We start from the raw sequence: 15,208 nt of genomic DNA, 5'->3' as shown, positions 1-15,208 counted from the left end.
CATAGAGCAACATATTCTACATGTATATATTTACTGTATTTTGTTATTCATAACCCCTCCGTGAGTCGTCACCTTACCGTGGTGGAGGGGTTTGTGTGTCCCAATGATCCTAGAAGCTAAGTTGTCTGGGGCTTTATGCCCCTGGCAGGGTCACCCATGGCAAACAGGTTCTAGGTGAGGGGCCAGACAAAGCACGGCTCAAAAGACCCCAATGACGACAAAAATAAATGGATCTAGGTTTCCCTTGCCCGGACGCGGGTCACCGGGGCCCCCCTCTGGAGCCAGGCCTGGAGGTGGGGCTCGTTGGCAGGCGCCTGGTGGCCGGGCTTACACCCATGGGGCCCGGCCGGGCACAGCCCGAAGAGGCAACGTGGGTCCCCCTTCCCATGGGCTCACCACCCATGAGAGGGGCCAAAGGGGTCGGGTGCAATGCGAGCTGGGCGGCAGCCAAAGGCGGGGACCCTGGCGGTCCGATCCTCGGCTGCAGAAGCTAGCTCTTGGGACATGGAATGTCACCTCTCTGGCAGGGAAGGAGCCCGAGCTGGTGTGTGAGGCAGAGAATTTCCGACTGGATATAGTCGGACTTGCCTCCACACACAGCCTGGGTTCTGGTACCAGTTCTCTCGAGAGGGGTTGGACTCTCTTCCACTCTGGAGTTGCTCACGGTGAGAGGCGCAGAGCAGGTGTGGGCATACTCATTGCCCCCCGGCTCAGTGCCTGTACATTGGGGTTCACACCGGTAGACGAGAGGGTTGCCTCCCTCCGCCTTCGGGTGGGTGGACGGGTCCTGACTGTTGTTTGTGCATATGCACCAAACAGCAGCTCAGCATACCCACCCTTTTTGGAGTCCTTGGAGGGTGTGCTGGAGAGTACTCCTGCTGGGGACTCCATTGTTCTGCTGGGGGACTTCAATGCTCACGTGGGCAATGACAGTGATACCTGGAGGGGCGTGATTGGGAGGAACGGCCCCCCCGATCAAAACCCGAGTGGTGTTTTGTTATTGGACTTCTGTGCTCGCCACGGATTGTCCATAACGAACACCTTGTTCAAACATAAGGGTGTCCATATGTGCACTTGGCACCAGGACACCCTAGGCCGCAGTTCGATGATCGACTTTGTAGTTGTATCATCGGATTTGCGGCCGCATGTTCTGGACACTCGGGTGAAGAGAGGGGCGGAGCTGTCAACTGATCACCACCTGGTGGTGAGTAGGCTCCGATGGTGGGGGAAGATGCCGGTCCGTCCTGGCAGACCCAAACGTATAGTGAGGGTTTGTTGGGAGCGTCTGGCGGAATCCCCTGTCAGAAGGAGTTTCAACTCCCACCTCCGACAGAGCTTTTCCCATGTTCCGGGGGAGACGGGGGACATTGAGTCCGAGTGGACCATGTTCCGTGCCTCTATTGTTGAGGCGGCCAATCTGAGTTGTGGCCGTAAGGTGGTTGGTGCCTGTCGTGGCGGCAATCCTCGTACTCGCTGGTGGACACCAGCAGTAAGGGATGCCGTCAAGCTGAAGAAGGAGTCCTATCGAGCCTTTATGGCCTGTGGGACCCCAGAGGCAGCTGACGGGTATCGACTGGCCAAGCGGACCGCGGCTTCGGTGGTCGCCGAGGCAAAAACCCGAGCGTGGGAAGAGTTCGGTGAGGCCATGGAAGCCGACTTCCGGACGGCTTCGAGGAAATTCTGGTCCACCATCCGACGTCTCAGGAGGGGGAAGCAGTGCACCACTAACACTGTGTACAGTGGGGATGGGGCGCTGCTGACTTCGACTCGGGACGTTGTGAACCGGTGGGCAGAGTACTTCGAAGACCTCCTCAACTCCACCAACACGCCTTCCTTTGAGGAAGCAGAGCCTGGGGACTCTGAGGTGGGCTCTCCTATCTCTGTGGTTGAAGTCACCGATGTGGTTAAAAAGCTCCTCGGTGGCAAGGCCCCGGGGGTGGATGAGATCCGCCCGGAGTTCCTCAAGGCTCTGGATGTTGTGGGGCAGTCCTGGTTGACACGCCTCTGCAACATCGCGTGGTCAACGGGGAGAGTGCCTCTGGATTGGCAGACCGGGGTGGTAGTCCCTCTTTTTAAAAAGGGGGACCGGAGGGTGTGTTCCAACTACAGAGGGATCACACTCCTCAGCCTCCCTGGCAAGGTCTATTCAGGGGTGCTGGAGACGAGGGTCCGTCAGGAAGTCGAGCCTCAGATTGAGGAGGAGCAGTGTGGTTTTCGTCCCGGCCGTGGAACAGTGGACCAGCTCTACACCCTTAGCAGGGTCCTTGAGGGTATGTGGGAATTCGCCCAACCAGTCTACATGTGTTTTGTGGACTTGGAGAAGGCGTTTGACCGTGTCCCTCGGGGAGTTCTGTGGGGGGTGCTTCGTGGGTATGGGGTACCGAACCCCCTGATACGGGCTGTTCGGTCACTATACCACCGATGTCAGAGTTTGGTTCGCATTGCCGGCAGTAAGTCGGAATCTTTTCCAGTGAGGGTAGGACTCCGCCAAGGCTGCCCTTTGTCGCCGATTCTGTTCATAACCTTTATGGACAGAATTTCTAGGCGCAGCCGAAGCGTTGAGGGGGTCCGTTTTGGGGGCCTCAGTATTACATCCCTGCTTTTTGCAGATGATGTGGTGCTGTTGGCTCCTTCAAACGGGGCTCTCCAACTCTCACTGGAGCGTTTCGCAGCCGAGTGTGAAGCGGTTGAGATGAAAATCAGCACCTCCAAATCTGAAACCATGGTCCTCAGTCGGAAAAGGGTGGAGTGCCCCCTCCGGGTCGGGGAGGAGATCTTACCCCAAGTGGAGGAGTTCAAGTATCTTGGGGTCTTGTTCACGAGTGGGGGTAGGAGGGAGCGGGAGATCGACAGGCGGATCGGTGCAGCGTCTGCTGTGATGCGGACGTTGTATCGGTCTGTCGTGGTGAAGAAGGAGCTGAGCCAAAGGGCGAAGCTCTCAATTTACCGGTCGATCTACGTCCCAACCCTCACCTATGGTCACGAGCTATGGGTCGTGACCGAAAGAACGAGATCCCGGATACAAGCGGCTGAAATGAGTTTTCTCCGCAGGGTGTCCGGGCTCTCCCTTAGAGATAAGGTGAGAAGCTCAGTCATCCGGGAGAGGCTCAGAGTCGAGCCGCTTCTCCTCCACATCGAGAGGAGCCAGATGAGGTGGCTTGGGCATCTGATTCGGATGCCTCCTGAGCGCCTCCCCGGTGAGGTGTTCCGGTCATGTCCCACCGGGAGGAGACCCCGAGGAAGACCCAGGACACGCTGGAGAGACTATGTCACCCAGCTTGCCTGGGAACGACTCGGGATCCCCCGGGGAGAGCTGGAAGAAGTAGCTAGGGAGAGGGAAGTCTGGGCTTCCCTGCTAAAGCTGTTGCCCCCGCGACCCGGCCCCGGATAAGCGGTAGATGATGGATGGATGGATGGATGGATGTTATTCATAAACTAACCTAACTTATATGTTTAAATCTATTAGTATACAGCATTAAGTCATGTTAATTACTTCAAAATTTACTTCTACATGCATGTATACCATTAAATTTGGCCTATAAATATTATGTACATGTACCAATATGGAGGGGGTGGGGGGGTCGCTACTTCGTGGATTTTCGTTTATCACGAGTGTCTTTGGTCCCCATTAACCGCGATAAACGAGGGATTACTGTATATATATATATATTTATATCGACCACAATGAATGACTTACTTTGTGAGACACTTTTCAGGCATATCATCCTGTGCTAAATCAGTGTATAAAGTTATTTCATACAATAGTCTTAATTGCTTGCAGAAGGGTTGGGACCGTGGTTTGGCTGATTGTCTCACAGTCAAGAGAAAGAACATCACTGAACCAGTTTGGTTGAGTTGGGAAATTTCTCCAGCATGATGTTTTTCTCAACCAGGAACTGTCAGATCCGCAGGACATTGTGAGAAAGGGCCTTATCATAGTGAAATAACCATGAGTTGTCCTGCCACAACTCTTGCCTCTTCTCGACAGCTGACGTTGCAAATACTGCAGGGTCTCATTGTTGATATGTTAGTTGATGTTTTGGCCCACAATGAAAGGGAAAATTCTACCTTTTTTTTCTTTTCAGATGCAATTGTGTTTTAGTATTATGAGATGGTTGCAGTAGTAACACATATTACATGACTGTAAAGAAGATGGTTTTTTTTTGCACATTTGACTTTCATATCAGGATGACTTATTTATATGACTCATATCTCTGTAATTTCAGTAATAAATTTCCCCAGTGTGGGACAAATAAAGGATATCTTAAATCAACCATGATAGCCGCAAGCATCAATTAAACATCCCATATCTACTTGATGTCAAAATTTCAACTCTCATCAAAGGTTAAAAAAAAAAGAATTCATCTTTCGCGGGGAGAGCCGCTCTTCATTTTGAAGGAAACTTTGTGACATGAATGGCATTTTTGCAAGGATTTGTTTTTCTGCTTTAGGGCGACATGAAGATTTTTAGGGCAGGAATGCGCAAGGAATGTCATAGAAACGGATACATGGATTTTTCTCCTTTGTGAAGCTCTGGAGTGTCTTAGGCTAGACTTCTAGCCTGAATGCCTGTGGGGCTTTGGCCCCATCCTGGTATCGGGGCATCAACCGCAACCACAAAACCACTCGACATAGCTGTAATTCGAGAGAGGTCACAGAGCTCGAGAGACCAACAGTGGAAAATCCCGTTGCCTTTAGCTATATGAGAAACAAAATGTAGACTGCATGGATCGCTGAATGTGGAAATAAAGCAGGTAACTTGACTTGCTGAATATATGGACTCAAACCAAAACATTTTCCGCTCCCTGCATTCAAATTGTCTTTCTTGCTAGCAATGGAGTCGATTTATCTGATGTACAAATTTGTATGCAGATGCGTTTTTTTTCCTTCCTCTCAATATACGCTCAATGTATTTATGCATGTGAATTTGCCAAGGCGTGCTGCATGAGCGTGCGTGTGTCAGGTTGGATAATTCATTTACACTCATTAGTAATGTGCATCAATGACAGTAAATGAAAAAGCGAGATAACACACAATGAATTGAATTATGATTACAGTGATCCCTCACTTATTGCAATTAATGGGGACCGGAAACCGGCAGCAATAAGTGAAAAACCGTGAGAAAATCTTAAATCTAATCTAAATCTTAAATCTTGAATTATGCAACCTTATCCAGTATTTAACATGCATCAGCATTGCCTTTGAGAGAGGCGAAGAGACTTGTCGGTGGCGTAGAAGGGAAGGTGCTGGGCGGGGCTGTGAGGATCCGCAGCCAATCAGCTCACGGGATAAAACCACTGTCATTGGCCGAAATTGCACAGAGAACCAATAATGCGTACAGGCAGGTCCAAAACCTCTGAGTCATTTGGCATTTCTCTGTACAATTTGAAAAAAATCCCGCGATGTACTGAAGCCTCGATAAATGAAGCGCGATATCGTGATGGATCGCTGAAGCAGGTTTTCTATGATTTGGTGTGTTGTGTTGTGTTCACATTCCTCCAATTATCATGATGATGTTTATCATGTAAGCAGTAAGGGTGTGGAAAATAATCAATATAAATCGATACATCGATGCGCATGTGCGCGATGCGAGTGCATCGGCTCATTCACTGACGCGATTCACGGGTGAAATCGAGATTCATCACGATGCATTGGTGGGTATCGGTAAAATCCGTTTCAAGCGCCGTTTTATTCATGTTAAACGTCACCTATCTGCCCTTTCCTAGGCGCGATGAATGCACCATCATTGTTTTGCGTTTTGTGTTCAATACGGACGGTAGCAGTGCGTCACATACAGTCCAGCAAGCAGCAGCGAGGAAACTACTGTCTGTAATGCTTCCGCAACATTCAGCTCTTATTTTTGGAAATAAATATATATATATATATATAAAAATCCTCATCTCACCCCTCGGGTGGTGTCCGTCCCTCATTCAGCTCGGGTCCTCTACCAGAGGCCAGGAAGCTTGAGGGTTCTGCGCAGTATCCTTGCTGTTCCCAGCACTGCACATTTCTGGACTGAGATGTCCGATGTTGTTCCCGGGATCTGTTGCAACCACTCATCTAGTTTGGGGGTCACTGCCCCGAGTGCTCCGACCACCACAGGCACGACTGTCACCTTTACCTTCCAGGCTCTCACCAGCTCCTCTCTGAGCCCTTGGTATTTCTCGAGTTTCTCATGTTCCTTCTTCCTGATGTTTCCATCACTTGGGACCGCTACATCCACTACAACGGCTTTCCTCTGCCCTTTATCTATGATCACAATATCTGGTTGGTTCGCCATTACCATCTTGTCAGTCTGAATCTGGAAGTCCCATAGGATCTTCGCTCTGTCATTCTCCACCACCTTCGGAGGTGTTTCCCATTTTGACCTTGGGGTTTCCAGTCCATACTCCGCACAGATGTTTCGGTAGACTATGCCAGCCACCTGGTTATGGCGTTCCATGTAGGCTTTCCCTGCCAGCATCTTACACCCTGCAGTTATGTGTTGGATCGTCTCAGGTGCCTCTTTGCACAACCTACAACTTGGGTCTTGTCTGGTGTGGTATATCTGGGCCTCGATGGCTCTGGTGCTCAAGGCCTGCTCCTGAGCAGCCAGGATGAGTGCCTCTGTGCTGTACTTCAGGCCAGCCCTCTCCAGCCACTGATAGGACTTCTTGAGATCAGCCACTTCAGTTATGGTCCGGTGGTACATCCCGTGTAGGGGCTTGTCCTCCCATGATGGTCCCTCTTCCAGCGCCTCATCTTCTGTTCCCCATTGTCTGAGACATTCTCTGAGTACGTCATACGTTGGAGCCTTCTCCTTGATGTATTCATGGAGCTTGGATGTTTCATCCTGGACAGTGGCTCTCACACTCACTAGTCCCCGGCCTCCTTCCTTTCGGCTTGCGTACAGTCTCAGGGTGCTGGATTTGGGATGGAACCCTCCATGCATGGTTAGGAGCTTTCTGGTCTTAACGTCCATGGTCTGAATCTCTTCCTTTGGCCACCTTATTATTCCTGCAGGGTATCTGATCACTGGCAGGGCATAGCTGTTTATTGCCCGGGTCTTATTCTTGCCATTGAGCTGGCTTCTTAGGACTTGCCTCACTCGCTGGAGGTATTTGGCCGTAGCCGCTTTCCTTGTTGCCAGTTCGAGGTTGCCATTGGCTTGTGGTATACCAAGGTACTTGTAGCTGTCCTCAATGTCTGCTATTTTTCCTTCAGGGAGTGAGACCCCTTCAGTGCGGACTACCTTTCCTCTCTTAGTCACCATCCGACTACATTTCTCAAGCCCGAATGACATCCCGATGTCGCTGCTGTAGATCCTGGTTGTGTGGATCAGGGAATCAATGTCCCTTTCGCTCTTAGCATACCGCTTTATGTCATCCATGTAGAGGAGGTGACTGATTGTAGCTCCATTTCTGAGGCGGTATCCATAGCCTGTCTTGGTGATTACTTGGCTTAGGGGGTTCAGTCCTATGCAGAACAGCAGTGGGGAGAGTGCATCGCCTTGGTATATGCCACATTTGATGGAAACTTGGGTAAGTGGCTTGCCATTGGCTTCAAGTGTGGTTTTCCACATCCTCATCGAGTTCGCAACGAAGGCTCTTAGGGTCCTGTTCACCTTATACAACTCCAAGCATTCAGTGATCCATGTATGTGGCATCGAGTCATAGGCTTTCTTGTAATCAATCCAAGCTGTGCACAGGTTGGTACGTCGGGACCTGCAGTCTTGTGCGACTGTTCTGTCAACCAGGAGCTGATGTTTGGCTCCTCTGGTATCTCTACCAATGCCCTTCTGTGCTTCGTTCATGTATTGATCCATGTGTCCACTTATCTTAGCCGCAATGATGCCTGACATGAGCTTCCATGTTGTGGTGAGACAGGTTATTGGCCGATAGTTGGATGGGGCTGCACCCTTCGAGGGATCCTTCATGATCAGGATCGTTCGCCCTTCGGTTAGCCATTCTGGGTGAGTCCCATCCCTCAGCAGCTGGTTCATTTGTACTGCAAGGCGCTCATGCAGTGCTGTGAGTTTCTTTAGCCAGTAAGTGTGGACCATGTCCGGGCCTGGTGCTGTCCAGTTCTTCATATCTGAGACTCGTTCCTGTATGTCTGCCACTGTTATGGTAACCGGGTTCTGTTCAGGGAGGTTGCTGTGCTCCTCTCTCAGAGTCACCAGCCATTGTGCACTGCTGTTATGTGCAACCTCCTTCTCCCATATGCCTTTCCAGTACCTTTCAGTTTCCAGTCGTGGTGGGTCAGCTCTGTTGTTAGGACCCTGCCACTGAGCGTACACTTTCGCAGGTTGTGTTGCGAACAGCCTGTTTATTCGTCTGGCCTCATTCTCTTTCGTGTACCGCTTTAGGCGACTGGACAAGGCTTGGAGCCTTTGTTTGGCAGTTTCGAGTGCTTCAGGTATGGTCATCTGGATGTACCTCTCGGGTATCGGCCTTTTCATCACACCTCTCTGGGCCTCTGTCAATTGACTCACATCTTTCCGGGCCGCCTTGATCTTAGCCTCCAACCGTCTTTTCCATGGTTGGTAACGTATCTCATAGCTTCCATGGTTGCTCTTATAGCCCAGAGTCTCCAGGATCACTGATGCTGAAGCGTATATCAGCTCATTGGTTTCTGTGATCGTTACGGTAGGGATCGCCCTCAGTGCTGCATTCACACTTTCTATGAGACTTTCAGATGGTACTTCACATAGCCGTTGTAATCGGTTTCTAGGTTGCCCAGCTTTCATTCTCGCCATGATCTTAGCTTTCAGGTCAGTTGCTGCCTCGCTCAGCATTTCATTCATTGGGGCTGGCCACCCAATCTCATCACCTGCATTCATTGGGGCTTGCCTCCCAATTTCTTGTATGACCTCCTCCTCTGATCTGGCAGCCTGGGGCCCTTCACCATGGAACCTGCGTTGTACCTCATCAATCTCAAGTTGTGACAGCAGTTGCCGTTTGTGGATGTTGGAACACTGAGCTACCATCAAATGTGGCATATACCAAGGTGATCCACTCTCCCCACTGCTGTTCTGCATTGGACTGAACCCCCTAAGCCAAGTAATCACCAAGACAGGCTATGGATACCGCCTCAGAAATGGAGCTACAATCAGTCACCTCCTCTACATGGATGACATAAAGCTGTATGCTAAGAGCGAAAGGGACATAGATTCCCTGATCCACACAACCAGGATCTACAGCGGCGACATCGGGATGTCATTCGGGCTTGAGAAATGTAGTCGGATGGTGACTCAGAGAGGAAAGGTAGTCCGCACTGAAGGGGTCTCACTCCCAGAAGGAACAATAGCAGACATTGAGGACAGCTACAAGTACCTTGGTATTAAGGGTGTGGAAAATAATCGATATTAATCGATACATCGATGCGCACGTCCGCGATCCGAGTGCATCGGCTCATTCACTGGGTACGACGCGATTGACGGGTGAAATCGCGATTCATCACGATGCATTGATGGGTATCGGTGAAATCGCGATTCATCACGATGCATTGATGGGTATCGGTAAAATCCGATTCAATCGCCGTTTTATTCATGTTAAACGTCACATATCTGCCCTTTCCTAGGCGCAATGAATGCACCATCATTGCTTTGCGTTTTGTGTTGAATACGGACGGTAGCCGTGCGTCACATACAGTCCAATACACAACGAGCGAAACATTATGGAAGTTAGCGCACGCAGCAGCAAGGAAACTACTATATTTAATGCAGCCGCAACATTCAAATCTTATGTTTGGAAATACTACGGCTTCGAAAAGAAAGACGGAAAGCTTGATAAAACCTCCGTAATTTGCAAGGAATGTCGCACTAAGAAGCCACACAACGGCAGCACCACAAATATGCAGACCCACTTAAACCGATGGCACCAGATCACCGACAAGTTTCCCTCCCGCTTCCCTGCCCAGTTCCTCGTCGGACACCGGAGAAACTCTTGGTAAACCAGGTCAGGATCAGAAAAAAATTGCCTCTTATTTTGGGAGTCCCCTTGCAACTCACTGTGACCGCGCAATGGCTATAACTAAGGCCACTGCTTATTTCATATGCAAAGACCTCCAGCCTTAGCGTGGTGGACAACAAGGGTTTCAGACAGCTCGTGCACGTTTTGGAACCCAGGTATAAAATACCAGACAGGTCTGTGTTCACTTACAAACATATTCCCGATGTGTACAACAAAGTGAGAAGTGAGATTACTGTGTCGCTGAACAGTGCGCAAAGAGTTGCACTTACAGGGGATGGGTGGACATCTTGCGCTAGAGATTCGTATACATATATATATATTATTATTATATTTCATATAAGACACTCAGTGAGAATAGTCTGTTTGTGTTTACACTATAGCAACAGCTGTGAGTCTCAGGTGCCAAATTGTTTACATTTTCTTTGCACAAAACCCAATTGTGAAAGGGCTTAAATAAGTTGTTTTACAAGTTCTACTCTTTATAAGGAATAAAGTGGCATCCTTTTCTTAATACCATACTGAATTCCATCTTTTTAAAAGCTTTTTTTCTTTGCTTATTTGCATCATGTTTAATTGCACAATATCGCAACAAATTGCATTGTATCGTATTGGATCGCATTGATTTGAACTTAATGTGTATCGAATCGTATCGCATCGTGACGACGGTGAATCGTATCGCATCGTATCGCCAGAAAATTCCATGTATCGTTTAAGTATCGCATCGCTGGCAGTGGATCGTGATGTGTATCGAATCGTCTTCAGTGCTGAGATTCACATCCCTACTTGGTATACCACAAGCCAATGGCAACCTCGAACTGGCAACAAGGAAAGCGGCTACGGCCAAATACCTCCAGCGAGTGAGGCAAGTCCTAAGAAGCCAGCTCAATGGCAAGAATAAGACCCGGGCAATAAACAGCTATGCCCTGCCAGTGATCAGATACCCTGCAGGAATAATAAGGTGGCCAAAGGAAGAGATTCAGACCACGGACGTTAAGACCCGAAAGCTCCTAACCATGCATGGAGGGTTCCATCCCAAATCCAGCACCCTGAGACTGTACGCAAGCCGAAAGGAAGGAGGCCGCGGACTAGTGAGTGTGAGAGCCACTGTCCAGGATGAAACATCCAAGCTCCATGAATACATCAAGGAGAAGGCTCCAACGAATGACGTACTCAGAGAATGTCTCAGACAATGGGGAGCAGAAGATAAGGCGCTGGAAGAGGGACCATCATGGGAGGACAAGCCCCTACACGGGATGTACCACCGGACCATAACTGAAGTGGCTGATCTCAAGAAGTCCTATCAGTGGCTAGAGAGGGCTGGCCTGAAGGTCAGCACAGAGGCACTCATCCTGGCTGCTCAGGAGCAGGCCTTGAGCACCAGAGCCATCGAGGCCCAGATATACCACACCAGCCAAGACCCAAGGTGTAGGTTGTGCAAAGAGGCACCTGAGACGATCCAACACATAACTGCAGGGTGTAAGATGTTGGCAGGGAAAGCCTATATGGAACGCCATAACCAGGTGGCTGGCATAGTCTACCGAAACATCTGTGCGGAGTATGGACTGGAAACCCCAAGGTCAAAATGGGAAACGCCTCCAAAGGTGGTGGAGAATGACAGAGGGAAGATCCTCTGGGACTTCCAGATCCAGACTGACAAGATGGTAATGGCGAACCAACCAGATATCGTGATCATAGATAAATGGTAGGTGAAAGCCGTTGTAGTGGATGTAGCGGTCCCAAGTGATGGAAACATCAGGAAGAAGGAACATGAGAAACTCGAGAAATACCAAGGGCTCAGAGAGGAGCTGGAGAGAGCCTGGAAGGTAAAGGTGACAGTCGTGCCTGTGGTGGTCGGAGCACTCGGGGCAGTGACCCCCAAACTAGATGAGTGGTTGCAACAGATCCCTGGAACAACATCGGACATCTCAGTCCAGAAATGTGCAGTGCTGGGAACAGCAAGGATACTGCGCAGAACCCTCAAGCTTCCTGGCCTCTGGTAGAGGACCCGAGCTGAATGAGTGACGGACACCACCCGAGGGGTGAGATGAGGATTTTTTTTTTTTATTTTGCAAGTGCTCTTCAAGAGCCTTGCTTTTTTTGTTCTTTTTTGCTGTTTTTGTCTTTTGTTTTGTCACATGTTGCTTGTTGTTTCATTGTGTGGACCTGATATGGACTGTTTTCAGAGCTTTTTGGCCACGGCATTCATCAAAGGAGCAGTATCTGTGCTTGGTGGTTGCGCCTTCTCGGCAGCATGCCTGTACCAGCACAGATTTTGATTGGGAGGAATGTCGGCGCCATTGACTGTCGGTGCTGGACAGACCTGGGGCGCTTGTGTTTTTGCGCCAGTAATGGGCAGCATTTTTCACAACCCCGATTTGTTCAGTGGCTATGTCAGCGCTGTTGGACAGTTGGCGTTGGTGCGGCTGGATGGATGGCCGCTGAAGTTGAGGATGAGGAGAGAGGAGCGTTGGCGAAGAGCGCCGATGCGTATTTGGAACAGTGAGTCGCCGCTTGGAATTGAAATGGATTTCCATGGGACAGGAGAAGTGAACCAATCTATTTTTTCGTCAATGGATGCTACAGCTTCTTGTTGACTTTGAAACTTAGCTTGTAGCCGACGTGTGCATATTTTGAGCATGACGTCTCTGATCCAGTGGTTAAAGGACACTTTGATTCTCTCCTCTTTCATCTCAAACCGCTTCAAACAACATAGCGTGTGACGGAAAAGTGGTTAGGACTGCACGACTGTCCGTGTTTTATGTTATGTGTTGTGTTTATTATTTTACTTTATGTTAACTGTTTTGTAAAGCGCTTTGTTACAGCTGCCACTGTGTTGAAAGCGCTATTTTAATCAGCATGTATTGTATTGTATTGTAATACTACGGCTTCGAAAAGAAACACGGAAAATTGATTTAAGCTCCGTAATTTGCAAAGAATGTCGCACTACGAAGCCATACAATGGCAGCACCACAAATATGCAGACCACTTAAAACGATGGCACCACATCACCGACAAGTTTCCCGCCCCCTCCCCGTCCAGTTCCTCGTTGGACACCGGAGAAACTCTTGGCAAACCAGGTCAGGATTAAAAAAAAAAATCGCCTCTTATTTTGGGGGTCCCCTTGCAGGTCACTGTGACCGCGCAAGGAAAAACTATATTTGGATGACTCTTTTGGACATTTCATTTTGACACTCAGTGAGAGTGGTCTGTGCACGCTACAATACACACAGCGGCTTTGAGGCTGTGACTGCCACATTGTTTCAATTGTATTTTTTTCTGTCCTATGGAGAGGGATATTTCATATAAGACACTCAGTGAGTAGTCTGTTTGTGTTTACTCTACAGCAACAGCTGTGAGTCTCAGGTACCAAATTGTTTACATTTTCTTTGCACAAAACCCAATTGTGAAAGGGCTTAAATAAGTTGTTTTACACATTCTACTGTTTATAAGGAATAAAGTGGTCTACTTTTTGCAATACCATACTGAATTCCATCTTTTTTTAAACTTTTTTTCTTTGCGTATTTGCATCATGTTTAATTGCACAATATCACAACAAATTGCACTGTATCGTATCGGATCGCATTGATTTGAACTAAATGTGTATCGCGTCGTATCACATCGTAAAAACGGTGAAACGTATCGCATCGTGTCGCCAGAAAATTCCATGTATCGTTGAAGTATCGCATCGCTGGTAGTGCATCGAGATGTGTATCGAATCGTCCTCAGTGCTGAGATTCACATCCCTAGTAAGCAGAAGTACACAGATATGGTGTTTTTTGTTTTTTGTATCAACAATACGCTGTAGCTACCCTTCATTTTCTCTTTTTTCTTCACCAGTTCTTAGAGATGACTTCCGCCAGACACCCAGCGATGTGGTGGTTGCAGCAGGTGAGCCAGCTGTCATGGAGTGTATTCCCCCCAGAGGACATCCTGAGCCAACTATCTCGTGGAAGAGAAATAATGTCCAGGTCAACGACAGAGACGAGAGGATCACAGTAAGTTGACGGGTGGTTGTCCACATTTTCGAGGCAGTAGGAGCTTCTTGCCCCACCAATAAGAATATGTTTTCACCGCCTCTGGTTTGGCTTGATGGTACATTTTGTCCAGTGGCGGATGCTGGTCTGTCGAAGAGGGGAAGCTCAATTTTGGCCGACATCATAAAATGTGTCCGTTTATTTATACGTGAATTCTACTCTCCGTTCCTTTTCAAGAAAATGATCTGTGACACTGTCATACCAACAAGACGTCTTTTCTAGGGACTTAATTTGTGTCCTACAACTACAGGAACTACAATAAAACTCACTAGAAGAAAATAAGTTGTCGCTAGTTGTTTACAACAAAGAGTGTCGCTAAGATGATTAGGAGAACTCTCCAGCTCAACTCAGAACAGAATGCGATTTGAAAAATTGCTCACAAGGATGCCTGCACTAAGAGGTCTGTGATTGGCTCATTTCAATGTCAATCAAATTGGCACACAGGCTCAGACAGATCATCCAATCTGATGCAGAAAAGCTTGGCGTCCGGTACCCTCCCACTGCCATCCAGTCCCAGAGACGGCGAGCGTCCGTGGGCAGGACAAAAACCAGCTTGTATCCAATGACTCGTCTCCGTTCAACACATTGGGACAACCTACCCTGAACTCTCGAGACGCTCGGCGTCCGGGCAGTAGACGCTCTGTGGATGCTCAGCGTCTACCTTTTAAAGCACAGCAAAGCTGCGGGAATGAATGAGAAGGGAGTCGTGTCATAACCAGTAAGAAGAAGCTAATTCGGAACAAAAGTTGAGCACGTTGTCGCGCATATTTAGTCAATGACATGTATACACAATGAAATTTACATTCATATACTGTATTTGACCACTTATTGTTTGACATTTTAGGGGAAGCCGAGCTTCCCTTGCAGTCCGAGAGCAATCGCCAGTGACTTTGTTCATCGTGTGCACACATTTAGGTTTTTCTAACATACCATATTTTCTGCACTATATGGCGCACCGAAAAGTTTTCAATTTTCTTAAAAGCTCACAGCGTGCCTTAAAATCCAGTGCGCCTGGTTTCTGGTGATTACGGTAATCTGTCGACCCCAAAGTGGCTCCTTGCTGGAGACATGCTTACAATGTTATAACTTGCTGTTGGTTCAGTGAACTGTGTCGCTGCTTTATTAAAGTTTTTGCAACTCCGAAAAAAGGAGAGCTGTGGTGTTGTTGTTTTTTTTTAAACTCAAACTTTATGAATGGTTTTCACAGTCTCAACAATGACA

At 48.5% G+C, this 15,208-nt stretch overlaps 2 protein-coding genes across 5 annotated transcripts in view; one reads left to right on the top strand and one right to left on the bottom strand.

Annotated features, from left to right (window-relative positions):
• Nucleotides 1–15,208, top strand: part of robo3 (roundabout, axon guidance receptor, homolog 3 (Drosophila)) — a 216,117-nt gene that overhangs the window by 124,150 nt on the left and 76,759 nt on the right. For all 4 annotated transcript variants that reach the window (XM_052046220.1, XM_052046222.1, XM_052046219.1 and 1 more), the window contains exon 3: nucleotides 13,791–13,948. In XM_052046220.1, the coding sequence (XP_051902180.1) occupies nucleotides 13,791–13,948 (158 nt within the window). The remainder of the gene's footprint in view (nucleotides 1–13,790; nucleotides 13,949–15,208) is intronic.
• LOC127587804 (uncharacterized) overlaps nucleotides 13,202–15,208 on the bottom strand; it is a 265,695-nt gene continuing 263,688 nt past the window's right edge. Inside the window, exon 3 of the mRNA XM_052046268.1 lies at nucleotides 13,202–13,263. The gene's annotated coding sequence lies outside the window, so the exon portion shown is untranslated. The remainder of the gene's footprint in view (nucleotides 13,264–15,208) is intronic.

This window comes from Hippocampus zosterae, chromosome 16, assembly GCF_025434085.1.
Source record: "Hippocampus zosterae strain Florida chromosome 16, ASM2543408v3, whole genome shotgun sequence".
Lineage (NCBI taxonomy): Eukaryota > Metazoa > Chordata > Actinopteri > Syngnathiformes > Syngnathidae > Hippocampus > Hippocampus zosterae.
Note: the sequence above shows the minus strand (reverse complement) of the source record. Positions and strands in the feature narration are given on the sequence as shown.